The sequence below is a fragment of the Mirounga angustirostris genome, unplaced genomic scaffold, assembly GCF_029215605.1.
Source record: "Mirounga angustirostris isolate CCGP_5_RB_7025 unplaced genomic scaffold, mMirAng1.0.hap1 SCAF_5, whole genome shotgun sequence".
NCBI lineage: Eukaryota > Metazoa > Chordata > Mammalia > Carnivora > Phocidae > Mirounga > Mirounga angustirostris.
This window is the reverse complement of record NW_026991713.1, coordinates 116,760,837-116,788,017: the sequence shown is the minus strand read 5'-3', so window position 1 is coordinate 116,788,017 and position 27,181 is coordinate 116,760,837. Positions and strand designations below refer to the sequence as shown.

Below are 27,181 nucleotides of genomic sequence, written 5' to 3'. Positions count from 1 at the left end.
AAATACGCAAGTTAGCAGAAATTGCCTTTGACTGGGAGCATATGTCCTGGTATTTTCAGGTTGTAACCCTTGCACCTACATGCTATTTTCTTCCTGGGGTTTTGCTTTTCTGTCTTCTCTGTGGGTCCCCATCGAGGTAACTCAGACTCTAGGAAATTGTTTCTGATCCCGTTCAGGCAGGCTCCCTCTGTCCAGGATCTTGCCCTATAGAGGGTTTCCAGGTGACTGTTCTTCACTTTACACTTTTTCTAAAATTTCTCAGGTGAGTAGGTGTTACTTTTATTTAAATTATTTTGGGGGGGCACACATTAGTTTTTTACAGAGAAGACAAATGTTTTTAAGGTACATACCACCTGGTGGTAAGATGTTTCCTCTCTGCCCTGTTTTTCTCCCCATCAGGTCAGCGATTCCTTTGCCTGCGCATAATTTGCAGGGGCAAGACTCTGTCTGCTACCGTACATTTGTGACTAGGAGGTACCTAGTTGGTGCAACCTCAAGAAACAGGCCTGACTTATTTAGAATCATGGGGTTTCAGAGGTGGAAAGAAGGCCCTAGACATCATCTTTTATAACCTCTCGCCTGTCAGTGAGACTCAGGAGGCCTAGCATGGTTGGAATGACTTGGGATGACAAGATCACAAAATAAGGATGGGACAAACATAGGGCCAGAGCCCAAGCCTGCCTGTCCCTTAGGCCAGCCTTTGCCCATCTCCAGTGCTTCCCTGCTTTCGTTCTGGCCCCTCTGGGTCCCACTTGATTGATCTCGGAAAATGTTGTCTGTCTGCCTTCTCGTAGCCAGCCATTGTTGTAGATGAATAAAGCTGGGCTTCACCTCCTCTCCATCGCAGCGCATGTCTATAGTGGGACCAGGGCTCATTAATTGGAAATGCATGGGCCTGGACCAAAAATAAATGGATTATGAACTAACCAGATTTAGATGATCCAGTATTTTTATTGAAGGAGAATAAGCCGTCAAGTCGACTGAAAAACAGCAACTGCTTCAAATTATGAGATGCTTTGAATAAAACAGTACATATTGGCTTAAAAGGCTTGTGTAGTATTATAACATCATTTTTAAAAGTCAGCCTCCATGCTAAGGAAAATGGCCCCTGCCGTGACGTTGCTTGAAACACTAACGTATTACTGCTCAGATGACTTTCAGAGTTGTTTTTCACTCGGAACCGGTGATTTTCGGTGGCAGGTAGAAAAACAGGTTTTTAAATTTTAATAATCATGTAATGTCTTCATGAGTAATAGAGAAGTAAGCAGCACAAAGAATGGAGAGTTAATGAATATTACTGCTTCATCACAGTAAGTAAAAGAAAAAAAGTCAATTTAAACTGGACTTAAAGAAAACCATTAAATGTGTAATAACACAGTGGGTGTGAGGAAATGGCCAAAGTGGTGAATAGTGTAAAAACCAAGGCTTTAAGACAAAAGATCAGTCAGGGACTTGTGAAGACAGAGCAAAATGTCATTAAAGATTGTGTCACTGAGAAAAATGAGCCGTTTCGACATCAGAATCAAAACTAATTCTTGTTTAAGGCTTCTCAAGAACTCCAGCACCTTGTTTTTTGGCCCAAAAGAAGAGCTGTTCATTAATTATTTCTGTGCAGATTTATTTATTTGAGGCCTCTCCAGATAAAAGGTGTGACTGTCCAATGTGTGTTTAAGCCAGAGGATGCCTTCTCATCGTGGGGCAGCACTAACTCACTCCATATTCCTGAAATACAGAAAATATGTTTCCCTCAGTTGGTTGATCGACACATGTACTTGATTTCTTTCTTTACTTTTTTTTTTCTTTTCCTGCAAAATCAAAGTTCATGCTTTTCCTTGTTCTGATTTAACTCTTTGAACCGGTACATTTTCATTTGCCCTTGATATTACAGGAAGAGCCGCTAAACAAAAACCCAAACAACAATAAGAAATCGTAACGATGTCAATGATGAGGTAATTCAGAATTAGCAGGGACCTGTTTAAACTTCAGTGCATGTTTTTCATAAAGCAAGCCTCCAAAGCCTTGGGTGTCATGGTCAGGGTCTGATAGTTTCGTCTAGAGTGAGCATCTAGGACTGTTCCTTGCACTGACTTACAAGAAGGAAGGCGACGGAGAGAACATTCTGTACATGGTGGACTCCTCGCAGTAGGGACTGCGGGAACATTCTGGATACATATCTACACAGTGGATACCATTTTTGCTTGCCTTTAAAAGCAAATCTAAAAATATTTCCTAGCAGCTGTGTAACAGCAAAACAAAAAACTCTGTGCCACTGCGGTGCAAATTACTTACTAGATATCTCCAGGGTTCCGATCTTAATGCTTCGGAAATTTGCTTTAGATTTTATTGTATATATTTAGACCAAGGAGCCTATTAGCTTGCGATCTGGGAGAACCTCTGCGTTCTCATGAAAATGAGAAATGTGCCACTGTTGGCCACCTAAGGCTATAATTATGTTAATCTGACCATTTTAAGCCTGAAATATGTTGTTTTAAAATGTTTCTGTATTTTTATTATTCGTAACAATGATCTGAAGAAATTTAGTGAAATGCTAATAAGTTTCTATTATTCAGTATCACTCTGTGACTAGAGCATAAAAATTAGTCAAATGTGGTATTCTGATATATTTTTTTTATTTTGACAGAAAATTTTTATCCAGAGATAGGAGCTTCTATATATAACGCATTTAATACTAAAAAAACCACCCAAACCTTTTTTTGCATTTTAAATGTAGATACAGTGAACGTATGTGTAAGGCCATCTCGACATGTAAGTTCAATAACAGCATTTCTATATTTACATTAAATCACACTCTGCAAAAAACAAATAAGTAAATTGCCACACTTCGCTATACCAAAAAAAAAAAAAGAAAGAAAGAAGAAAAGGGAGAGAGAGAAAGAAAAGCCAAAAACTATTTTTTGAGCAATACGGCAAGATAAATGTTTTTGTTTTTCTATCAAGGAGCTATCCTAAAGCACACAGATTTTACTATTTTTAATATAAAAGTGGGACAGGACTAGAATGGACAATGTAATTGAAATTCTAAGAGCATCCAGAAACTTGTGTTTAGCTAATTGGTTCAGCCTTACCCTCATCAACCAAAACTTTATTCTGGCGACAGGTGCGCTTCATTCCCGGAGAGAGGCACTTGCAGGTGGTAAGATGGGAAGGGAAGGAGAAGGACCTAAAGCAGAGATGCCGGTAATCACCCATCCCATAATTTTTAGAAATAAGTGATATTTGAGTATACTTGTCATATCCTTATAAAGTGGATTGGAAATCTTTTATCTAGCCTGATCTGGCTTCAGAATCACCAATTCGGGAATGGGAATGAGGAAAAGCACTTTCTTACATGGGAGCCCCCAGCATATAACTGGACCTTTGTCTTTAGAATATAATACAGCATGGCATTCCTACTTTCAGAATCTGTTTTATCTTCCCGTGAGCTCTTGCCTCTCAAAAGGAGAGTGTGTCCTTCTCATCACACCCCTATGAATATATTAAAGTGAATATTATCCATTCTATTCATTTTGCCCTAATTTGAGTGAGCCCATGCACGCTTGTGAGCGATTTTAATAAGAACCATGCCGATCACATTTCTCCACATGCGAGAGTCATACAAGAATGATTCAGCTCACTTGAAGTTCACAGAACGAGGAGGGTGAGCACAGAAGGTGTTCCTGAAGCTGCATAGCAGCAGAGCCAGAGGCTCAGAAAAGTCCGGAGGCAGAGCCACGGTCATGGCAGTGAGACCACAAACAAGGAGCTCCTCAGAGGAGAAACAGTCTTTTCATTCATAACCCAGTGCTCCTTCCTCCACAACCCACCGCCTTCCTTGGCCACCATGGTGGGGAGGAGTGCTGATGGAAGAGGATGATTCGACCTTTAAGCAATTTGAGGGGGGAAACCAGTTTGTAGACTGCAGTCTATCGAAGGAGAAGTTGAGGATGATGAGGGTCATCAGAATGAAGCCAGTGATGTGAAGCACCTCACAGTGCGAATGGGAAGAAACTCCCTCTGTCTGTTTATTCACCCATGTCTTCCTATCCTGTCTGGGAGAAAGTGTGTCCCCGTGTCACTTTTCAAAGAAGGAAGACAAGTAAGGGAAAGGCTAATACAAAGAAGAGGAAGAAGAAGACTGAGGCTGGGTCGGGCCGTGGGGGAAGATGAGCTCCTTGGGGGTCAACATGGATGGAGCCTGTTTCTCCTTGAAGTGAGTTGGACGCTCTGGCCGCTAGTCATGAGCTTTGAAAGGCTCCACGGATCACAGAGCATTTTCTTCACCTGCCTTGCCTCCTGTGTGGCAGAGGATTCTTTCCTTTCAGTGTTTTGGGGGAGGGGGGACAACTAGACTGTGTCTGCCCCCTGGCCCGAAGTGGGCACTTTATCACCTGGATGGTGACTTCTTTACGTGGGGTCACTGAGCCTGTAGCCCTACGTTTGTTTCTCGGGAGCTACTCAGATTCAGGAATGCAGGGCTGCCCTCGAGTGTAGGAATGTTCCCAGTCCGGCCGTCCTTGGGACACGGTGGGAAGCAGATCTCATCTCCGAGGAGGCGGCTTCGGGCAGCGTTGGAACCGAGTGGGGAAGCTGCAGTGGCTGGCTAACCTCCCCCAGCTGTTGAGCAAGGGCAAGGCCGGGCAGGGCGTGGGCGGAGAGGCTTGCCAAGCCCAGCCTTGGGGTATGCACGACTCCCAAACTGCTTGTCTTTGAGGCTGTTAGTTCTCCAAATAAGGAGAAGTGGTGGTTTTGCTGACCATCTCAGATTTCCAAGCCATGTCCACTGGCTTCCTGGCTGACCGACTGGATATTTGAACTGAAAACACGAAGGTATTCCTTTGAAATGGAGCACATTACTGTTCTCTTGTGTCTCTGCAACCTTCAATACTGATGACTCTGTTCAGGTATTTCTGAACCTGATTTGAGATGGAAAGAATACTGATCTCAGTGATCCTTGACCCACTGCCTTCCTTTGAAGAGGGTTCAGAGAAGATCAAGCCTCTACACTGATTTCTTACCGCTACAGTATAACATTTTTCTGGCCCTTCATAGATCCTGACCCTGTTATTTACCTTTGGGTAGGACTCTTGATGTCGCTGGGCCCCAGTTCCTCATCTGTAAAATGGGGATCATAATGTTCATCTGGTGGGAATCTGCTGGGAATTACATGAGGTAATTGCGGAAAGCATTTGGTAAATAGGAAGTCTCCAAACAGTTCCCTTGCTATCTTTTCATCTTCTCTGGGCAGATTTGGATGAAAATATTTATTTATAGAGAAATGCTAGGTAATTATCATCGCCACCCAAAGTTTAGTAAGGTCAGTTTTCGGAATTAGGATTTAACCAAACCCACCGTGGAATGGAGCTTTTGATGTGAGCTTACCACTCCCCTCTGCTCCCTAGAGCTGTGGTTCTTAAAGAAGTTCCGGGGACCAGCAGCTCAACAGCACGTGGGGACCTGTTAGAAATGCAGATTCTCAGACCTGTTCTATCAGACACTCTGGACATGGGGCTCATTCGTCTGTGTTTGAGCAAGTGCTCGGACTGATTCTGATGTATGTTGACTTTGGAGAACCCTTTGTTGTTTGGGTGAGAGGCCTACCTGTTCCCCCAGGGTACTTGGCATCCACCACTCTGGTCTCTAATCGTGCCTTCCTTCCTGCCTGGACTACCTAACAAAGCAACCTTTTTCTTCCTTATCTCCTGAAATTCTACTCATAATTTATGGATTCATTTAAATCTCACCTCTTCAGAGAAGTGTTCCTCAACTCTCCAGCCAGAAGAATCTTACTCTTGTACAGATTCCGAGAGTATTTGTGTATTGTACTCATTTAACACTTGCCAGAGTTATTCTTGCTTGTCTGATTTTGAATATTCATGTACATGCCTCATAATCCCTACTAGAATGTAAGCTCTTAAAAGGTAAGAAGTCTGTCTTAAAGATCCTCGTTCCCTCGTTGACCTTAACTCCGGGCTTTGTATGCCTAGGGCTGTTCAGTAACTATTCCATGGATGCACAGAATGGGATAGTTTAGAGACCATCTAGATCAGACTTCTTGTTTATATATATATATTGTGAACCTGATGTTAACATCTGGATCAGAAGGCAGGTCCCGCCATGCTGCATGGACTGCGGGAAGACACCCCAAATTGGGGGCATTCGGGGCCACTGGCTTGGTCCAAACTAGCAGGTGCTCTCATGTTCTTTGCCACAGACTCCCGTCAAACCCAAGGAAAACAGATGCGTTTTCAAAGGTCTATTCATTTAATTTATAAACCTGAAATCTTTTAGATTTTTTCATAACTACTGAGAACTGGGAAAATGGATGAGCCTCTATAACTGTGCAACAGATGGCGTCTATTTTCAGTCTGACACGAGAGAAGTTTCTCAGTTCACACACTCAGTACACCTGGAATACCCATGGAGCCTCTTCTGGTTTTGAAACCAGAAGCAAGGAGAGCACTTGGCTCTTCTGAACCCACGAAGAATTGGCACACGGTCTGTTTTGATCTGGATCTGCATTGTTGTTTTTCATGTTTCTTTTGAGGGTGAGTTGAACTTGGTGGATTTGTGAATTATTGTCCTTCAGCGTAATCCTCTGGGGCTCTTCCCTCCCGTGTTCCTTGCTGCTTTTGACACATTAGCTAATATTGTTTAGCCGAAGGTCACAATAACAGCACAACTAAAAAACTTCTCATCAGAGGCTACCTATAAAATCCCCTTTTAAACTGGAGCTCTGCTGACATAACTCACCTCATATTGTGTGTTTGTTCTATTACTTGGTCACAGAGCCAGCACATGTCCTGCTTTGATTGACATGAAAACAGGTAGGGGGTGATGCAGTGAGAAGGGCCATGATTGTAACCTGGGTCCGCAGGGTCGATTTCCAGAAAAGCTGTGAGGAAAGAAAGAGAGGTGCAGAGGGACATGGAGTGGACCCCAAGAGGTGACACCTACCAGGGAACACTGGGTGTTAGGACACGAGGACTGCTCGGACACCACCACGGGAGTTCCAGGATGTGACAGGACAGTGACAGACCGGGAATGAAGGACCATTTCGTTTCCAGCTCGATATCCCCCACTCATCAATTTGTTCACCACCATTTTCTCTACTGAAAAATACCTGTCATTAAGCTGTGGCTGTAGGGCCTAAAATCCTACATAGATTGTCATCACTTTGCTGTTTAAGTTGAGATATGGTGAGGAGGTGTTATAGCATCAAACTGAAATATTTTTTTAAAAAAACTTCTTACACTGTTAGGACCATCCTAAAGCTATGGAGTGTTGAGTCAACTTTTTCCACCTGATAACATAATCAACTCAATCAGTTTCCCTAGTGAAAGGTTAGGGGGCAGAGGATACAGCGACAGGAAACTTAGTGCATCTTCCAGTGATTACTGCACCTCCTGAGAGGTATGGTCCCAGGAATGGCACCCGGCACTGGGGTGGAAGTCAGAGTGGTGAGGAATGTTAATCAAATGATGCCTAGACATTTTGTCCCATAAGTAATCTGGCGTCTGTGACTAATGGAAGTGTGTGTGTGTGTGTGTGTACATATACGTGTGTGTGTATACATGTTTACATATATATAACTAGCGGCATAGTGATATCTACATAGTGATAATTAGCGATACAGAATATATAAGTATATGGAAGTGTAATGTATATAAACATAATATATACTAACATGCATGTAACTAATTTTTTTAAGATTTATTTATTTATTTTAGAGAGAGAGAGAGAGAGGAGAGGGGCAGAGGGAGAGGGAGAGAAGCAGACTTGCTGCTGAGTGGGGAGCCCGACATGGGGCTCGATCCTACGACCCCCGCCCAGATCGTGACCCGAACCAAAATCAAGAGATGAATGCTTAACCAACTGAGCCACCCAGACGCCCCTACGTGTAACTTATTTTGAGGCAAGTAGATAAAATCTAATAGTAATCAAGAGAGCGTCTAGGTAATTAGATCCTAAGCCCACTGAGATGCCTACTGTTCTTTTCCTTTGCTGTGAAAATCTGAATCAGAGAGTGATGCAGGTGAGGAACTTCTCCAGCAGAGTTCAGCACACTGCACACTGAAGGTCAGAGCTCAAGCAGATGAACCCTTAGTAGTCCCTGCAAGGAGGGGCTCGGGGGGGCGGGGCAGGATTCCTCTCAGAACAGCTCGCGGTGTCCTGGAGGACATGGGATTTCGCACTTAAACTGTGAAAGAAGCAGTGACACAGTGGCGAGGCTGAAGATGAGCATTCTTGTTACTTCTCTGCTTTGTCGCCATGTGACATTGGGCAAGTTTTGCTTGCTTGCTTGCTTGCTTTTATTTCTCTTAAGATTTTATTTTTAAGTCATCTCTACACCCAAAATGGGGCTCAAACTCACAGCCCTGAGATCAAGATTTGCATGCTCCACCCACTGAGCCAGCCAGGCGTCCTTGGACAACGTTCTTAACTCCTTACACTTCCATTTCCTAACCAATCAGACGGGGATAGGAACACCTGACCTATGTATTTCACGGAGTTCTGAGGCCCTTGGAATAAAATCACAGTTGAAAGCCCTATGTGAGCTGCAAACTGCAGGGTGATTATCGTGTGTATGTGTGCCTCACCATCTAAAATCCTTTATAGAACAAGAAATGCTGTCTGTAAACAGAGCAATGTCTTACATATTGCAGGGTGCATGTTGACAAGCTAAATAGGAGTTTAGAGAACAGTCATAAAAGGAAAAATAAAGTCGAAGGTACTGAAAAGTTTTATTTGGGTGACAGAAACGACTTAACCACTAGCAACAATCTAGAAGCTCCAAAAGGGAGTCCTGTATAAAAGAATAGTGTCCATACATTACCGAGGGGATGTGCAGAGGCCTGGAGATGAGACTCGAGAAGTTATTTGCACTATCTGTAACAAGTGGTAGAAAGAAGATACCCTTTTACAAACTGTAACTATTTTAGGTACAAAAGGAGGGTGTCCTTGGCCTGGATGATACAGGAGTATCCCAGAACAAGATTGAGTATAGGTGAGAGAAGCACATTTTTCTTTTATCTGTCTTGCAGCTCCACATAGTTACTGACTGTGGCTTGGAAGTTAAATGATTTATTTAACATTACTTTAGTCCGTTCCAGACTCGGATCATTTTTTTTTTTTTAAGATTTTATTTATTTATTTGACAGAGAGATAGTGAGAGCAGGAACACAAGCAGGGGGAGTGGGAGAGGGAGAAGCAGGCTTCCCGCCGAGCAGGGAGCCCGATGTGGGACTCGATCCCAGGACCCTGGGATCATGACCTGAGCCGAGGGCAGACGCTTAACGACTGAGCCACCCAGGCGCCCCAGACTCGGATCTTTAATCACCATTGGGTCCAGTGTTAAGTCAGCCAGGTCTGGTATACTGGAGAGCTCAGCGGAGTTTCCCGTGTCAAAATATTTGTGGGAATAACGCTCATCTTAAATATAGCCACCAGCTAACCACTGACTGGACCATCTCTTTCCTGAGAATTAAATAATTTTGGCAACAGTCTGTCTCGTGTCTGGGAGACATTCCATTTATGATCAAATGAAACATTAATAGTTTCGCTAAGACCTCACAAATGACCGTCTGTCCAATTTTAACAGTGTAAGCAAGACGAACTTGAGATTTTCCGACATCATAATTACTTCCCTTCACAATGCCACCTTCATGCTTATAAGCACATTTTAGATTTCCTTTTTTCGTATGTAATTTTTAAAAAGCCAATAAAGAAATGAATGAGAGAGAGGAAATAGAAATAAATTTCACAAGACTGTTAGCCTTACCAGAGCATAAGAATTATTTCCTGTTGAGGTAATGCTGAATATTTACTAGCATGTTCTTTTTGAATACTACCTCAAAAGAAATAAATTGCTTCCACTTTGCTTATGGTGCCAGTTAATGAAAGGAAGAAGGGGAATCGATAGTAGAACACTTAATACATCGCTGGGAAGAACAGATTCACAGAGGCTGTAGCATCCCAGGGTAGGTCATGCTGGGGAGGGTCTGGTGAAGAGAGGGCCCAGCGTGCGGGGAATTAGTGGTGGACCACACCCAGACTGAGCCAAATTTCCTGAGGAGTTAGGCTGAGTGAGCTGTTCTCTGGAGAGCACGAGCCAGACAGGTGAAGCCGAGTCCCACCCGGCACCAGCATATGGCCCTGGAAATTAGCCTTCCTGGTCCCCCAGCTGGGACTCTAGGACCTCAGGAGGGTGACCCCTCTCCCCCCACCCCCCCGCCCCCGGCCTGTAGCGTGACCTGCGTGCTTCTTAGCAGAGGGCGTAACTCATCCTGATTCACCACAGGATTGGGCCCGCTTTCCAGCTCCTGACCTGGAATTACAGCCCTCCTAATGGCGAAGCCCTGCATGCGGTTTCCAGATCGTGCCCCGAAGCATTGAGGAGGTGAAAGGAAATTGCTCTGAACAGGACGGGAAGGACGAGAGGGATAGGTGAGCCGTACCCTCTCTGGCCTTGCAGCCCCCTGACTTGCGTGGCAGCAGGGTCCGCGGAAGCCCCCAGTCTCTGCTGCGGCGGGCCTGGGCTCCTGGGCTGCGTCCGGCGGGACGCGCTTGGTGAAACAGCGGTGGGAGCACGGTGCGTCTGTTTTCGGGGGGCCGGCGTGACCCCGGCGCTGCACGTCTATTCATTCATTCTTACAGGCAGGTCGATGAGTACGAGAGCCATGCCGCTTAAGGTCTTTGGGGACGTGGTGGTAGGGGTGGGATGGTGGCTGAATCAGACAAGGGAGACAAGCCCCGACATCCCCCTTTCCTGGAAAGCGTGTGTTTGACTGAAGAAACCACACGGGCCCAATGCATGCCAGATGCGTCAGGGGCCAAGGGTGTGTGCTTGCCCTCTCTGGTGAGGAATCACGTAACCCTGGCTGATGCGATTCAAAAATCCAAACAAGGGTTTTCAGCTTCCTTCTGCTCTTTTCTCACCTCTTCGGTGGCATCCGTTACAACCACCTCGTCCAAATACCGTTTCTAAGGAGACATCCTAGGAGGGTGGGGGTGTCCCATGCTCCGCGGTCCCTCTCCCTTCGTAACCACAAAGCGGACGCAGTAAACAGTTGCTGAAGAAGGCCCCCCCCCGCGGACGGGATTTGAACCTGGGAGACGTCATGGAATTCTTTGGGGCAGTGAGAACAGCCTCTCAAAGCCTTAAAATGTTTGAAAAATGCACGGGCTTCCCAGAGCGTGGTCGTGGGCTCGGGCGCGAGGCCAGTGGGAGCCCAGCCTCGAGCTTCCCACTCAGTCCCTGAGGGCTCAGAAGGCTTGGTGGTGATGGAGCAGAGCCTGCCCCCCAGCTACGGAAATGCTTTTCCTCCCTCACCTTTGTTAACAATGCGTTAATACCTGTCCTCTGCTCAGCACGGCACAAGCCACTTCTTGTCGGGCACACACACCTTCTCGCACCTTCTCGCGCCCGCCCCCCTTCGAGGGAACGGCTGCATTGACATCAGTGGTGGGGGGGTCCCTGGAGATGGCTCCCAGCCTGGCGCGTTACGCGGGACCCACCTTGTTGAGGGTGGGGCCGACGGGCTCTGGCCTCTGTTCTCCTTTTCGAATCCCCTCCTGGCTGCACCCCGCCCCCCATCTTCCCTTCCCTCTCCTTTCAGGTATGCGTCCCTGAAGGATTGCAGTAGCTACTGGCGTGGTGCTGTGTGGGACTGCTGCATGGCTGCCACCCAGAGTTCAGCTTGGTAGAACCAGTCTGGTTAATTAATAGCCTCCTTCATCACCCTTCTGTTTTCTTTCTGCTCGTCTAAACCAGGGGGAGAGGCTCACGTTTCCTTGGCTCGCCAGTCCGCCCACTTCAAAAGTCTGGCCGCAGGATGAGTGTTAGGGTGCTGGTCTCTCTCGTTTTTCCCAGCAGAACACAATCTGAGAGGTGGCCCAACGTGGTAAGGAGCGTACTGGGGTTTCTGCCGCCTTTGTGGTGGCTGCTTGTCTGCTTGGGAAGGATCCTGTTTGCCTGGGTCAAATCTAGTTTGTAGTATTTCCTTCACTGTTAACCCATTTACCTAGGCCTCTCAGAGTTTGTTCGTTGGTGCGTGTGTTTTCCATGTAAGCAATTGTTAAAGGCCTGAGTCACCCATGAGGTAGCCTGTGGTTGGATGTGAGCTGAGGTTACTCAGTGACTAATTTCCAAGGGGAGGAGAAATTGGCTTATCATGGGGAGGACTACTTTTCATCCACGCCTGTGACAGTCTCACTCGGAAGACTGGGTAAAGCAAAATGGTTTTCACTGGTTGTAAACACTCAAGCTGGGAACATTTAAGGATCTGTGGCCTTTGCGATTTCTTCCCTGAAGAGAAAGCTGTCTAAAATACCCAAATGTGGAACTGAGGATTTAGATGAAGCCAGCAAACAAAGGACTCGCGTAATTGGGAGCTGAGCCAATGTGCTTTTTTCACGGCATTAGTAATACAGGTGATTTCCTTAAGACAAAGTAAGTGGCTTTAATTCTCTGAGGATGAAAGAGTCTCATAAGAATCCTTTTCAGTTTTGTCCGGTTACTTCATTGTGTGGTCTGATTGAGTGGTATGTTTACAAATTCTAGACTTGGAAGGGTGGGGTTTGAAATACAATAAACTGTGCATAATACTCCCTTTCCGCAAAGAATATATATATTTTAAATAGTCCACAAAGAGACATGATTACATGAGACAGTTTCCCAAAATGATTTGAAATAAACATTTTGCATGCTAGGTTTTTTTTTTTTCTTTCCAGAAAGAATTCTAAGATTTTTGCCCCTTCTTACCTTACATTCAAGAAACTTCTAAATGAGCAATGTTTGATTTAACTCACTGGGTTTTGGAGAAATGAAATATAGGTATGTGTTAGGATTCCTAACTCAGATTTCAGATAATTAATTTGAAACTGCCCCAGATTTTATCTGGCCTCTAGGAAGTATGGGCCAAACAGCTTACTGAGGTCTGTGCTGTGGGCAGGGAGAACGGCTCTCAGCCAGGGGCACGGTGCTGAGCTCCGGGAGAAACTCTGCTGTTTACAAGAACTGGAAGCGCTCAACCAAGAGGGAGCAGGGGTTTGGGCGGTCATGGTAGGAGGGAGAGACCATGCCCACCAAAGTAGGTGAATGAGAGAGAACAGTCTAGTTCATACGTTGCCATTGTGTCTGGTGTAGATAGTGAGCATTTTCTTTGTCTGGGCCAAGGCACAGGCAAATAGAGATCTGGGTTGGATTCTGGTAAGGTGTTAAAAGAACCTTTATTCTTGGGTTTAGGTTCTGTTTCTCTTGCTGTAAAATGAAATTCTTCAAGGCTCACGTAAAAACATTAGTGTTGAAACCTTCTGGGACAAAAGTGTGAGTGACATAACATATCCAGATATTTTGAGAGAAATGATGGAGATTAGTGACATCAGAGAGACTAGTGGGAGAAGGGAGGCAGATATATTAAGGTGGGTAAGAACTGTGTGTGGTGTGTGTGTGTGTGTGTTTTGCTAATTTCTTTTACCTTTAAAGTTAGATATTAATTTTCTCCTAAGAGGCCTGACTTTGAGGACTAGTGCAGGAAGAACTCAATATGCATTTAATGCCATTTCTGTACTCATTGGCCAAAAAAAAGAGCAGTTAAACAACAAAACAGAACAAAACTGTGTGGGTGCCTGATTCCAGGAAGATATCTCCATGGGAAGAACACTAGCATATAAGGCTGAAACTTCTAAAAACTATGTATCATAGAATCTTAATCATCATCCTAATTGTCAACGAGACAGTGAATAGCTCCCAGAGTATATGAATGAAGTCTACTTTTTATTAGAATAGCAAGTGGTCTCCTTGGGAAATCACAGTGAGGACTTGAAAAAGATTCTCTTTTCATCTTCCATCTTCCCATCCCTTCTGCCTCGTTTTAAGAGTGACCGCCTTTGGTCGACCCATATCCTTTAGTGTATGAACCGAGGTTTTCAGATTTTAAAGGTTCACTGTCGTTGTAGGTTTAAAACATTTTCCCACTGTATAATAGAAGCATCGTGTCATTCTCTTTCTGGGCTCTCTGTAGAGCTGAGGATGAAATTATCATGGGTTCTTTTTAAAACTCAGTCCTGGAAAGTCAGTCATAGTTTGGCAAAGCAAGGTAAGAATTCTTCCAAAGGCTTCCAACCTCCAAGTCACTCAGATTGATGGAGATCTGCCTGTTCTGTCATAGCTGAATGCTTGCATTCATGTCCATTGTGGATGACTCAGGTGGACGGTGATTCTTTCAGTGACCCTGTTGGGTGATGGCAAGATTAGTTTGAAGTGGACCAGGCAAAGGCTGATAAGCAGCATTACCATCAGATACATGATGCTGATTGTGTATGGCTAGGATCCATCTTTGTTGGCTGAAGTCCCATTCTGCTCAGTTGGTACCCATGTAATACTAGCTACTGGATGTTAAATATCTTGACTATCGCCCGCATTCCCGTATGACTGCACAGTGTATCAAAATTATTGTTAATTCTTACATTTCTTTCTGAATTCATCTATACACGACATCAAGAAAGTCCAATGAGATTTTTTTGTGTTTTATTTTAAAAGTTCTATAACGTACCTCCTAGCCATTTCTTTTCACATCATCAAACCTTTAATATCTATGCAGGCATCTCTGTTATTTTAAAAGAAATGTATTCAACTTTTCATTAATTAAAATCAATTTTACATTCCCCTTTCATTAATTCTTTATCCTTCTAGACAGTTCTGTACTACTCAGATTCTTAATATGTCTTCCTACTCTTTTGCCAGAAAAGGGGGGGGCATTCACTGTGTGTTAATTGGGGTCAGGATCCCCCAAATCCTGATGTAATCTGAAGCCAGATAAAGAGGACTAGCAGTTTGGATTATTGTCTATCCCAAGTGGGTTCTAGACATCTGAAACCTTTTTTCTTAAGTGATATCAATAATGACAATAATACCTACCATTTGTTGCACTTGATTTGCCTTGAGCACTGTGTTATGCTTTATACACATGTATGAATCTGTATGAATTGATCTGTACCTTCGTTTGGATTGAATCTTGCATTGCATGGTCTGATGGCATGGGGAGTTTGGTCAGATATGTGCTGCCACCTAAGCCAGTCCCTCTTGTATTTTATGCTCTGTGAAGCCCTGCCTTGTCACCACATCTCTTTTCACTGAGCCTTGCCTTGTGGAAGATAGGAAGGAATAGAGGATGTGTGTAGAGGATCTGTGCAGATCTGCTGCAAAGCTTCTGTCATATGGTTGCTCAGCCATTGTGGGAGGAGAATCAGGTGTACCATCACATGCTGACCTTGGGACTGCCCTCCTGGTCTAAGGCCTGAACATCTGAGTCATGAGGGTGTCAAGTGAGTGAGCAGAGAGACGACCATGTGGGCTGGGCTGTGTGGAGCAGATGCACCTGTGGCCCGATCTTGACCCTCATCCTTGGTTTGGATCCACAAGAGCCAGGATATAGGGAGAGAGTCCCAGAGGTGACAGCCTAAGGATGGCCCAAGTTTGATTTAGACGGGGGGACAGATTAGGCTATTGTGGGAGTGCATGTGTTGGGGATGTGGGGCTAGTGAAGATAAAATTGTAACTGCGCGTGAGGAGCATGCATACTCTGGGAATACCCGGAAACAGTTGGCCTCCCAAGGGGACAGGAGTCTATTCAATGGTGCTCAGGTAAAACACCCTGAAAGGTTTCCTTTTGGTTGCTACGTATTTGCATCTTGCTTGCATTTTTTTTTTTTAATTGGTCTTTTCCATGATGAAATCCACCGTAATTTGTAAAACTCCCAGGTTAGGGATTCTACACTTCTGGAGTCTTCCAGAGACAAGATAAGGAAGCTGTGGGATTCCTGAGGCTTCTTCCCCTACATGCATCTAAGAGATGTACACAGGAATGTACCTTCTCAAGGGCAGGAACTTGGGGTCAGAACTGTATCCTAGATCAAATTCATGGTTCTTAGCAAGTGCATGGTAAATATTGCTTACTAAATGAATGAATTTATAAAGTAAGGAATTGGTTTGTATTCAGAACATTGGGTGCTGTTTCATTTTCAGCCTTCTCCTGTTGCCCCTCTTTTTCTTTTCTTGTTGCCCATCACTCACACCATGGGTCTCTTGACTGCTTGTTTCAGTTTTTGTCCATTCGAACCCACCTCCTCTCTTCTCATGCCCCTACCTCACCCCCCCCCCCCCCCGCCCAACCATTCATGCCCTCCCTGTCTGTCACATCTCCCAAAAGTCTGGATGGGAATGTGGGTTCCTGTTACAGCACAAATAGAACTTGAAGACTGGGCTGCCCATCCTTTCTCCTGCAGCCATTTGGAGAATCTCAGTGAGTTAGTTATTACCCTCCTGGGTTTTAACCAAAACAAAAAGTATCAAATAGTCACACTTTGTATTAATCTGTATTTCTTTATTCGGCCCCTTGCTGCACACAGTAGTGTAATTGCAAATTAGTTTCCCCTTGCCCCATTAACTTGATTCTTTTTTTATTGAGATATAATTGACATATAACATTGTATTAGTTTCAGATGTACAACATAATGATTTAATATGTGTATGTATTGCGGATGATCACCGCCTAAGTCTAGTTAACATCCATCACCATATATAGTTACACATTTTTTTCTTGGGATGAGAACCTTTAAAATCTACTCCCCTAGCAACTTTCAGATATATAATACAGTATTATTAATTAGGTCACCGTGCTGTACATTACATCCCTATGACATTTTATTTTATAACTGCAAGTTATATCTTTTGATCCCTTTCACCCATTTCACCCAACCCCAATATCCTGCCTCTGGCACCCACCTATTTGTTCTCTGTATCTGTGATTCTTGAGTCATTGATTCTTTAGCCATTGTTTCTTCCAAAGGATAGCTAATGAAAGACCCAGTGGGAGTCCTCACTCTCTTGAACTGGATGCTAATGACACAGCCCAGAAGTCACTGCTGCCTGGGCAAGAGGTAGCTGGCTTATGACGGATGACTCCATCAGGCTCCTTATGACATGGCAGCCCCAGAGAGGCTCCTCGGGTTTCCCTCTCTCCACCATGCCTGAGATTTCCTTCCCGTTTTTCTCTCTTGTCCTCCCCACTATGAATTTTTCCTCCAATTGCATTCTTATCTCCCAGATCATTATTGTCTCCCAATGTCTTGGAGCTGGTTTCTCCTAGGCTCAAGTAAAGAGTTGGTGAATGAATGAAACTTGTCTCCAAGTTTTCCCTATGCATCTTCTTACCCTCCCTGGCCATGTCTCTAGATTGTATCTGCTTGGAAGGATGGGAAAGATGTTTTTAACTATTTTCCAGGGCTAATGTTAGAAAATGTGCCCAGGAGAAATTTTAGAAAATAAAATGTTGGCACTTTTCATACATTAGACCCCCATTTATTGAGTGTCTCAGAGAAGCTATGACCTGAAAACTTTAAACCCCTGCACTATTTTTCCCCCAAATCTCACAATGTGTCGAGCTCTTTGTTGGGTATTTCTTGTGGTTGCTGTAACAAACGACCACAAACTTAGTGGCTTAAAACCAGTATCATACAGTTGTAGGCGTTAGGAGTCCAGAGTGGGTTTGACAGGCCAATATCAAGGTGTCGGCAGTAACCACACTCACTCTGGAAGCTGTCAGGGAGAGTCCATTTCCTTCCTTTTCCAGCTTTTAGAAGCTACCTGCATCCCTGGGCTCCTGGGCCCTTCCTCCAGCTTCACCATCAGTGGTAGAGCATCTTTCAGTCTCTCTCTGACCCAGCTGCTGTCCTCACACCTCCTTCCTCTTCCACATGTTAGCTTGGTAGCATTGGGTCCATCTGGATAATCCAGGATAATCTTCCTGGCTCAGTCTTCTTACAAAGGAGTATCTGCAGAGTCCCCCCGACCATGGAAGGTGACGTAGTTATCGGTTCCAAAGATCAGAGTGTGGACATGCTGCCGAAGGAGGGGCCGTTCAGCCTCCTGCCGCAGGAAAGCCACACTGTCACCCTGGGACGTCTCTAAAAACACGAATATCAAAGTAGATTTTCTAACTTCTTGTTTTATTTTCAGATGCAGAGAGAAATTGTTTATGCAAGAGGAGATGGCCCTGGTGCCTCTCGACCTGGATCCACAGCTCATCCACCCCATGCCATTCCAAATTCTCCACCGTCCACTCCTGTGCCCCATTCCATGCCTCCTTCCCCATCCAGAATTCCTTACGGGGGCACCCGCCCCATGATTGTTCCTGGCAACGCCACCATCCCCAGGGACAGACTCTCCAGCCTGCCAGTCTCCAGATCCATCTCACCCAGCCCGAGTGCCATTTTGGAAAGAAGAGATGTAAAGCCGGATGAAGACATGAGCGGCAAGAACATTGCGATGTACCGGAATGAGGGCTTCTATACTGATCCTTACCTTTATCACGAGGGACGGATGAGCATAGCCTCTTCCCATGGCGGGCACCCGCTAGATGTCCCTGATCACATCATTGCGTATCACCGCACAGCAATCCGCTCGGCGAGTGCTTACTGCAACCCTTCTTTGCAAGCGGAAATGCATATGGAGCAGTCGCTGTACAGACAGAAATCGAGGAAATATCCAGAAAGCCACTTGCCCACTCTGGGCTCCAAAACACCCCCCGCTTCTCCTCACCGAGTCAGCGACCTGAGAATGGTAGACCTGCACGCCCACCATAACGCCCACGGGCCCCCTCACACCTTGCAGCCAGATCGGGCCTCCCCGAGCCGCCAGACCTTCAAGAAGGAGCCAGGCACCTTGGTGTATATTGAAAAGCCGCGGACCACTCCAGGATTAGCCAGCATTGTGGACTTCGGCCCTCCTCTAGTTGAGAAGCAAGTGTTTGCCTACAGCACGGCTACCATACCCAAAGATAGAGAGACCAGGTAAGGTGGTGAGGGCAGCCCAGGGTGGTCTGTGCCTGTGAGTGATTGAGGGTTGATCTGCAGGGTCAAACCAAGGGAACAGCCTCCCGGGCAGCACGGAGAAGCCACAGAGTAGGATCAAAGGCCATCCCGGTCTGCAAAGAATTTTTGAATCCATGGGGGTCAAGTGGCGCAGGCCAATACCCGTGCCAAGGGGGGGGGGCAGACACACACTGCACTCAGTGTGGGCCTGCAGAGTGTGGGTCGAACAGCGGCATCGTTAGTATAAATCTGAACAAAAGGAAAGAAAATTGTGATCAGCAGAAAACATTTGGACAAATAGATCAGGAGCTCATGATAATTGATCTGCCACTGAAAAGAAGGAGTGAGTGGTTCAAGTTTTAACGTCTGAAATGGCAATTTGTATTTTTCCTTACAGAGTGCAATTTTGCTTTCTCATCTGGCCTTGGGAAATGGAAAGAATGTGTCACTCTCTGTCATCTAGGGTGATAAATATGAATTTGCATGAGAATAGGATGGTTTAGATTTAATACCCACTCAGAAGTGGTAACTGAGATCAGCAAAAATCTTCTAGGGAATGAGACACTCTGAGTATTTAAATTTATTTTCTAATACACACTTTTTTTGTGTAACTTACCAGCCCAGTGCATTTTATACTTTTTTTTTTTTTTTAATTTTATTTATTTATTTGAGAGAGAGAATGAGAGACAGAGAGCATGAGAGGGAGGAGGGTCAGAGGGAGAAGCAGACTCCCCGCCGAGCAGGGAGCCCGATGCGGGACTCGATCCCGGGACTCCAGGATCATGACCTGAGCCGAAGGCAGTCGCTTAACCAACTGAGCCACCCAGGCGCCCAGCCCAGTGCATTTTAAAGACCCTCCAAATTTCATATAATAATAGGAGAGCTAATTTTGATAGAGGAAATTTATCTAGCCTAAATTGGTTGAAAGAAGCCAACATAATAAAAATCTAGTTAAAGAAACTGAGTCTGAAAGAGGTTAGGCATTTTACCTGTTGTCATCTATGAATTCAGAAGGGATGTAAGAAATAAGATCTGGATATTCAGTGACTCAGCACTTTATTAGAACCACTATTCCCCATTTCTTGCCAAAAGGATAGTATCACCTACATACTATCATCATCCCGATTTTTTAAAGATTTATTTATTTATTTGAGAGAGAGAGAGCAAGCACATGGGGGGAGGGGCAGAGGGTGAAAGAGAGAGAATCCTGAAGCAGACTCCCAGCTGAGCGCGGAGCCCAACGCTGGGCTGGATCCCAGGACCCTGAGATCATCACCCGAGCCAAATCAAGAGTTGGCCACCCAACCGACTTTGCCACCCAGGTGCCCCTCATCATCCCTAGTTTACAGATGCAGAAACTGAGGCTCAGAGAGGTTAAGTACTTCCTCAAGGTCACAAAGCCAGTAAGTGGCATAGAATGTCCATATCAAAGAATCCATACTTTTTACCACTGTGTAATATTCTACCTGATGAGGGAGACCTGTGAGCCACACCTTCACCCAGCAGAGAAGTAAACTTAGGGGTGAATTCTGAGCACTTCAACCAGAACTCTTAAGAAATTGTTTCAGGACTTGATGCTAAGTAGCTGCTCCTGAAGGATATTTACAGTCATAAACATGGTAGCATTTGCATAATTTTGCTGCTAAATATATACAGGCCATTTAAAATATAACTGCCCCAGCTAGTATATTAGCACAGTATGCAGCAATGGGGAAAGAAAGAGCATCTTTGATAGATTTTATTTCTGAAAAATGAATGCAAGTACTATGGCAAAGAAAAATTTTTCAAAACGAGAGCGCCAGAAACAATTACTGAAGCACAAAATCAGAGCCCATTGTTTGCGCCTCTGCTGTTATTAGATACAGTTAATCGGTGTGTTTTAAGAGTTCAACCCCTAAAAGTCTACATTTTGAGTGCGGAGCCCTATAAAGCGCCAAACCAATTTCCGTTGCCCTTTCATACTATTAAACAGCAAATAAATCTTGAGGATGCTTTTTCTATGAAACTCTCAAGTGAAATTTTACATCTAAAATGTGAAGCTACAAAAACGCAGGAGGGGGACTAAGAAATCTGTAGCACAGCTTTCTTTTGGGCCCTGCTGGATTCAGGTGCTGTTCAGAAGAAATAGCCCGAATAACTGCAGGATGTTTGAAATCAGAGAGGAAAATTCTTTCTTTCCCATCTGTACTTAGGAAACCTCCAACAGTAGCTTTTGGGGGGGGGGGGGGGGCGGGGCAGGGAGCATGATTTTATAACAACTCTGTTGACTTGAAAATGAAAAGTTAAAGATGAAGTAATTTCATCTTGGTCCTTGTATTTAGTCATGTGCCTTGATCTAACACATTTGACTTCTCTTGTCTTACAAAGACGTTTCCACAAAGCATCTAGTGATGACAAATTATATATAGACGATCTGGGAAAAAATCATGTGTATAGTAGAACATAGAGGATGGTGGGGCTCTTCTCCCAAGATGGCCATCGATTTGGGGGTTAAAGGAGCAGATTATAGCCACTTTGACTTTTTCAATATAGCAATTCTCATATCTGAGCTTCTAGAAAGAAAATGATCTCAAGTGAGAAGGTGGCTTTATCCAGATGGTTTTCCTTCAGCTGGGACCCCAAGAAGAGAATGCCCCACGTGGCTGTGAGGGAGTGCTGGGGGTGGGGGGGTGGACAGTGTGTGACAGATGACTCAGTGTGTAAGGCTCTGTCTTCCCTAGGTTATAAAATTCCTTCATTAAATAGCATCGTTATTTCTATTCATGGCACATAAAACAGCCCTTAAAAATTGTAAAAATCTAGGACATTTATGTTTTGCTACTTTCTATTTATAGTTTGGATCCTATAACGTAAAATATCTTTATTGAAATTCAAGAATGCTCATTGCAAAGTGACTAATAGCTCCCTTTCCAGATGTATAACAGATTCCTCCTAATGTAATGTTGTTTAAGACATGGTAAACTTGAACTGAGATCATATTTTTACATCATTCCACATCTACAATAGCTAAATTCCACAAATGAGTCAAGAGTCCACTGGGGAGAGCAAATTCTTGCCTTGCCTCGACACCTCTATCTGGTGAAAGAAAAGCCATATGAGATCACATCATAATTTCTAAGAATTCTCCAATTTAGAGAAGCCCCTCAGAAGAGGAAAGAAGCTTCTGTATACAGGAGGAAGCCTGCGTGCTACTGTTGTTCATCAAGTCACTTTCTTACTGGAGGAGGATTACATGTAATTCTGTTGGTAGCTTTGAGGGGTGGGATGCATCCTTGATTGAACAATCGACTGAATGAAAGTCTAAATTCAGATTTATGTCATTGAAAAATGTTCACAGTGACTGGCGGACCTTTGAAGATTTTCAAACAATGCTTTATCCTAAAATTAATGATTTTTTTTTTCCTTTTCTGAGTGTATAGTCAAAAGTGAGCCACATCAGAGGCCTCCTAAGTGGTTAGACTTGGGATCTTTCTAGAACAAGGTTTCTTAACTTCTGCACCTGTTGATATTTTGGGCCGGATAATTTATTGTTTGCCAGGCGGAGGGGCTCTCCTGTGCTTTGAAGTATGTTTAGTAGTGTCTCTAGCTTCTTCTCCACTAAGATGCCGGTAGCAACCTGCCCCCAACCCTGCCCTAGTCATGACAATCAAAATGTCTCCAGACATTGTCAAATGCACCCCCTGTGGTGGGGGGCAGATGCAAATGCTCCTGTTTGAGAAGCACCACTCTAGAGGAAATTTGGACTTTTTCTACTTAATGAAGTAGAGAAGTGAAAGAGTACCCCACACTCAAATAATATAAATTGTGACATTCTTAAAAGATGGATCTTGACAATCGTTACCCGAATTGTGCCCTTCACCTCTTGGTAAAGCAACTTCATTATTCTGAGAACTTGCTATTATTACCTTTGATTCAATCCATCTGTGATCAACCATTTATTGAGGGGCAGCAATGTGCAGTGTTTATGAACGTGAACTCCAAAGCCAGACTGCCTGGGTTCAAGTCCCAGTTCTAACACTTGCTAGCAGTGGAGACCTTTGACAAGTTACTGAATCTCTGCCTCAGTTCGCTTATCTGTAAAATAGGTATTATAATAATAACATCTACCTCATGGGCTGGAACAACTCATTACAATTAAGTGCCGTATGTTCCATATGGTAAGTAGTTGTGTGTTCCTACTTTGAGCAAAACACTCTACTACATGCTGCTAAACAGAGATCAGTACAGAGAGATGGCTAGGACCAGGATTGTACCTAAAGAAGCAAGGAGGCAAATTGTCAAGCGTACCCCCAGGAAGAACATAAAGCAGGTGGGGGCTGTGGAGAGGATAAAACTAAGTGTGAACAGAGAAGAGAATTAGCTGGGCTTAAAGATCCAAGGTAGAATGCTTAGAATATCAAAGCCCCTTTAAAATCCATTTCAGGAGAGCAGTCAGAGTGACATTTCTTCTTGGGTCCGGGAAGAAAAAAGACAAGCCAGGATTACGGCATCCTTTTAACTGCGCCTGAGCTATATGATTGATGACAGGGCTACCTAACCAGGTAGCGCTGACATTACTAGGTCATCCGTTTTGCTGCCTAACAGTGCCTGACTGGTTCAGCTCTTGTCTGAACTGCTTTCCCACGTAGCTCTAATTATGAATCAATAAATGTTTATTGAGCCCCTCTTAAGTGTTGAGCTGTGGGCTGGATGCTTTACAGCGTAAGAGAAACCTCGATGTGGTCCCCATGCACAAGGGATATAAACTGGGAAGACAGTCATAAAACATTAAAAGCATGATACAAACCTATAAGCAATGCCATGGTTAAGGACAGGAAGCTTCTAAACTAAAAATGCAGGCTAACAGCTGTTTCGTAGGAACAACCACAGCAGTAGGATTTCATTCATGGGTGAAGCCCAGGGATGCTCTTCTTGTCACCGTCTCCTAGCGAAGCAAAGAGAAGGGAGGACACCATGCCAGGTCACTAAGGGGGGGAAGTGTCCTTCCCTGAGGCTGGAGCTCCAGGGGGGAGATCTGTTCTCCACATCTCCACGTCCAGCTGGAAAGTCAGGACACGTTTTTTCTTGAAAACAATGAGGAACAATGATTGCACTAATAATACACTGTAGGTTGAAGAGGCTTCCGTGGACCAGCTGGAAACCCAACCACCATTTATTCCAAGTTCTAAACAATGAAAGTACAAGTAAACTTTTCAATTACAAGGCTGTCATAATCTGGGGACTGCTTGTACATAATTAATTCAAAAGAAGTGATACAGACAGTAATTGCTATGAATTCAGAAAAAAAAAGAGCCCTGTCCCGAACTTGCGCTGGTCTGGGAGCTTTCATGAGACTGTCGGAATGGACTACAATTCAAGGGATATACACAATGAAATCAAAGGATGTCATTTGGAAAGACAGACCGATCTCTATCCCAAATTTGCTGTATTTCTGCCATTTTGGTACTATACACATGGCACCTAGATATGATGCTCTGCTGGTCTCAGAAGTCAAATCACTGCTGATAAATTGAATTATTACTTCATGCCCGGGAATCTAGCTTTATGGTCAAGTAATATTCATGTGTCATTCCTTAGGCTGCCGGATTCAGGCAAGAGCTGACTGGTAAACATGATACTTAACCAACTGACAAATTTATGAAGATAGCTCTGCTCTTCCACAAGGGATAGTCTATCGGAAATACCGGTGGAATGAATGCCACAAGGTCTGTGTTACTTCAAACAAACCAGTTTCTTAAAAGGGAAAGCCATCATCTGTCACTAATTAGATGAAATTAAAATGCACCCCTGTATCTCCTTTGAATATTCACGAGGTGCTGTCAATCCAATGCCTTAGGTCTGAAGCCAGCAGCAAAGCCAGAGTAACTTAAATACTGTGCGATTCAGATAATCCCCTTCCCTTGCCTTCTTCAAAGAGAAGAGGAATAAATGTTTAGGGATGGGTTCTGCCTCCTTGAACTATGGCAAGAGCAGCTCAGTGTAGAGTCTGTGTGGTTACCACCCGGCCCGAAGATGGGGTTCCTCTCAGTAGCCCGATGGCCCAGGAGCTGGATAATCCTGGGTCCTCATGATGTCCAGGCCATGTTTTAGCCTCTCTTGGGACGGAGATTTACACTTGTCTTTACTTGAGTTTTCCAAGTTTTATTTTTCACGAATGAAGTGATTCAAAAATATTGCCAGGTCTAAGCATTAATTCAAACTTCCAAAAATTGTGGGTCTTCAAAAGTCTGTATTGCCCACTACACTCATGTAGGGCCAACTGGTATGAGTAGTAAATACTTCCTCTCCCTCCCTGGCCATCTTCAGAGCTGATGGGGTCTTAGAGACCATTGTGCTAATCGCTCACTTTAAAGGAGAAACAGACAGGAGATTTCCCAAAGGCCCAGTGTCTGGAGCTCCTCCAGCCGAATGATGTTTTCACTATCAAACTGTTTCAATATTTTCTCTGTCTTTGTAATAAAAACAATATGTCCCTAACTCCTCCAGTAAACCCAAATATCTAAGAAGACAAAATACAAAAGGACACGAGGGAGGCCAACTATAGGAAATGTCTTCCTTCTTTCTCCTGAGTCGGTATCTTTTGAGTTCACACTAAGGTTTTTCCAGATCAAAAGCAGGTGGGAGTGGAGAGCTTATTTCCATAGCTCCCATAGGACCACTCAAGAGACCATCTCTCCATCACCTCCGACACCATCTCTTGTTGGAAGGTAAATGACGCCCCTGGTCAGGTAGCTGGAACATGAATGAACGGCTATTCATACTGGTTTGTACCTGTACAAAATCCACGATGTCACTTCCAGAGCATGAATATGAAACATTACCCTCGGGGAAGAGAAAGAAAATGCAAAATAGGTGATTGCACAAGCCAGGGTGTAGGCTCATTCTGGGGAGTGAAGGTTCTCGTCTCCCGGGAAATGGAGCGCCTCTCCCCAGATGGTGAGTCACTATGTGAGGCAGGGAGCGCAAGATGCGGGGGTTTGCAGGTGAACTCGCTGTGTGTACTTGGGAGAGCCCCTGCCCGGCTAAACCTCCATGCCCTTCGCCATAACAGGGGGATGGTAGTATGACCTCTCGATGGATCTGCTTAAATGAACATGGGTGTGAACTGGGAAGTTCTATAAATAAGAGCAGTCCATGGCTCCATTCTGCAGGACCATTGGATCTGGCTGTTGGGATCTGAGAGACTGTGTGTCCTTATGTCTGACTTGGGACTGTATTCTGGTCCCAGCCAGAATAGCCTACCTGGAAAGCAAGTTGTGAACTAGCTTTGAGGCTACCTGGAGAACTCCCAGGCCCATTTGCTGTGCTGGGCAGAATGCTGTTGGAACAGCAAGGCATGATTGTTCTCCTGGGAGCATGGAGCTGGGTGCGGCTGAGCTTAACATGACCCGTGGGGCCTGCCACGCCTTTTTTTTTTTTTTGCTTGTCAAGATCACTAACCCAGAATGGAAGGCAAACTGTGGGGCCTAAATAAGTTCCTTCCAACCAGAAAATTCTGTAATTCTAGAATCCTAAGTCTGGCCGCATTTCAGACATGGTATACTCTTGGAGTGTTGGGCGTAAGAAAATTGGCACCTCTATATAACAAGGGGTGCCAACCTTTGAAGGCCCCGGTTCCTCTGCGTGCCAGAAGTTCATTCAGCCTTTCACGTAACCGATCTCCGCTCCTCATTCCCTGGCTTCCTGTGTTTGAACGTGTTGGACCTTTCTTACCTCTGGGACTTTGCACTTGCTCTTCCTCTGCCTCGTGCCTTCTTCTTCTGCCCGCTGTCTACCTGATTATTGGCTTCTCACCAACATCAAGGCTTTTACTCCAACAACGTCAGCTCAGTGAGGCCTTTACTGGCTGTCTGCACACACATGCACACGTACACACATCACACACAAAATGGTATAATTAAATACCTATTTCTATATAAGAGCATACACATATGTTTATATGCTTACATATATGTAATTCTCCACTTCCTTCGTTTGCTGTACCCTTCCCCTCACCCCCTGGAATGTAAGCTCCATGAGGGCAAGCCCTTCGCTTTATTCACCGCCACATCCCCAGCTCCTGGATCTGTGCCTGGCACACGGTCGATGCCAGAACAATATTTGTTGGACGGATGAAGCTCAGGGGAGGAAAGGAAGCCTTGCACATCCCTCATGACCCTCAGGTGACAGTGTACTTGGCTGTACACTTTCTCTCTCGTCCTCATTTCCACGCCTCTGTGGGAGGACAGCCCCGTGGGACAGGGAAGGCTGTTGTGATCCTCCTTGGACGGTTGAGGAAGCGGCAGCTTGGAGACATTCATGGCATAGGAGT

The 27,181-nt window shown here is 44.7% G+C and overlaps 1 protein-coding gene across 15 annotated transcripts in view; it reads left to right on the top strand.

The window, feature by feature from the left end:
* KIAA1217 (KIAA1217 ortholog) overlaps positions 1-27,181 on the top strand; it is a 288,616-nt gene that overhangs the window by 207,104 nt on the left and 54,331 nt on the right. For 13 of the 15 annotated variants that reach the window (XM_054507338.2, XM_045874280.3, XM_054507339.2 and 10 more), the window contains one exon: positions 18,017-18,849. In XM_054507338.2, the coding sequence (XP_054363313.1) occupies positions 18,017-18,849 (833 nt within the window). Of the gene's footprint in view, positions 1-9,214; positions 10,444-11,510; positions 12,449-18,016; positions 18,850-27,181 lie in introns of those variants that run through there. The other 2 variants (XM_045874286.3, XM_045874287.3) reach the window with 2 other exon arrangements.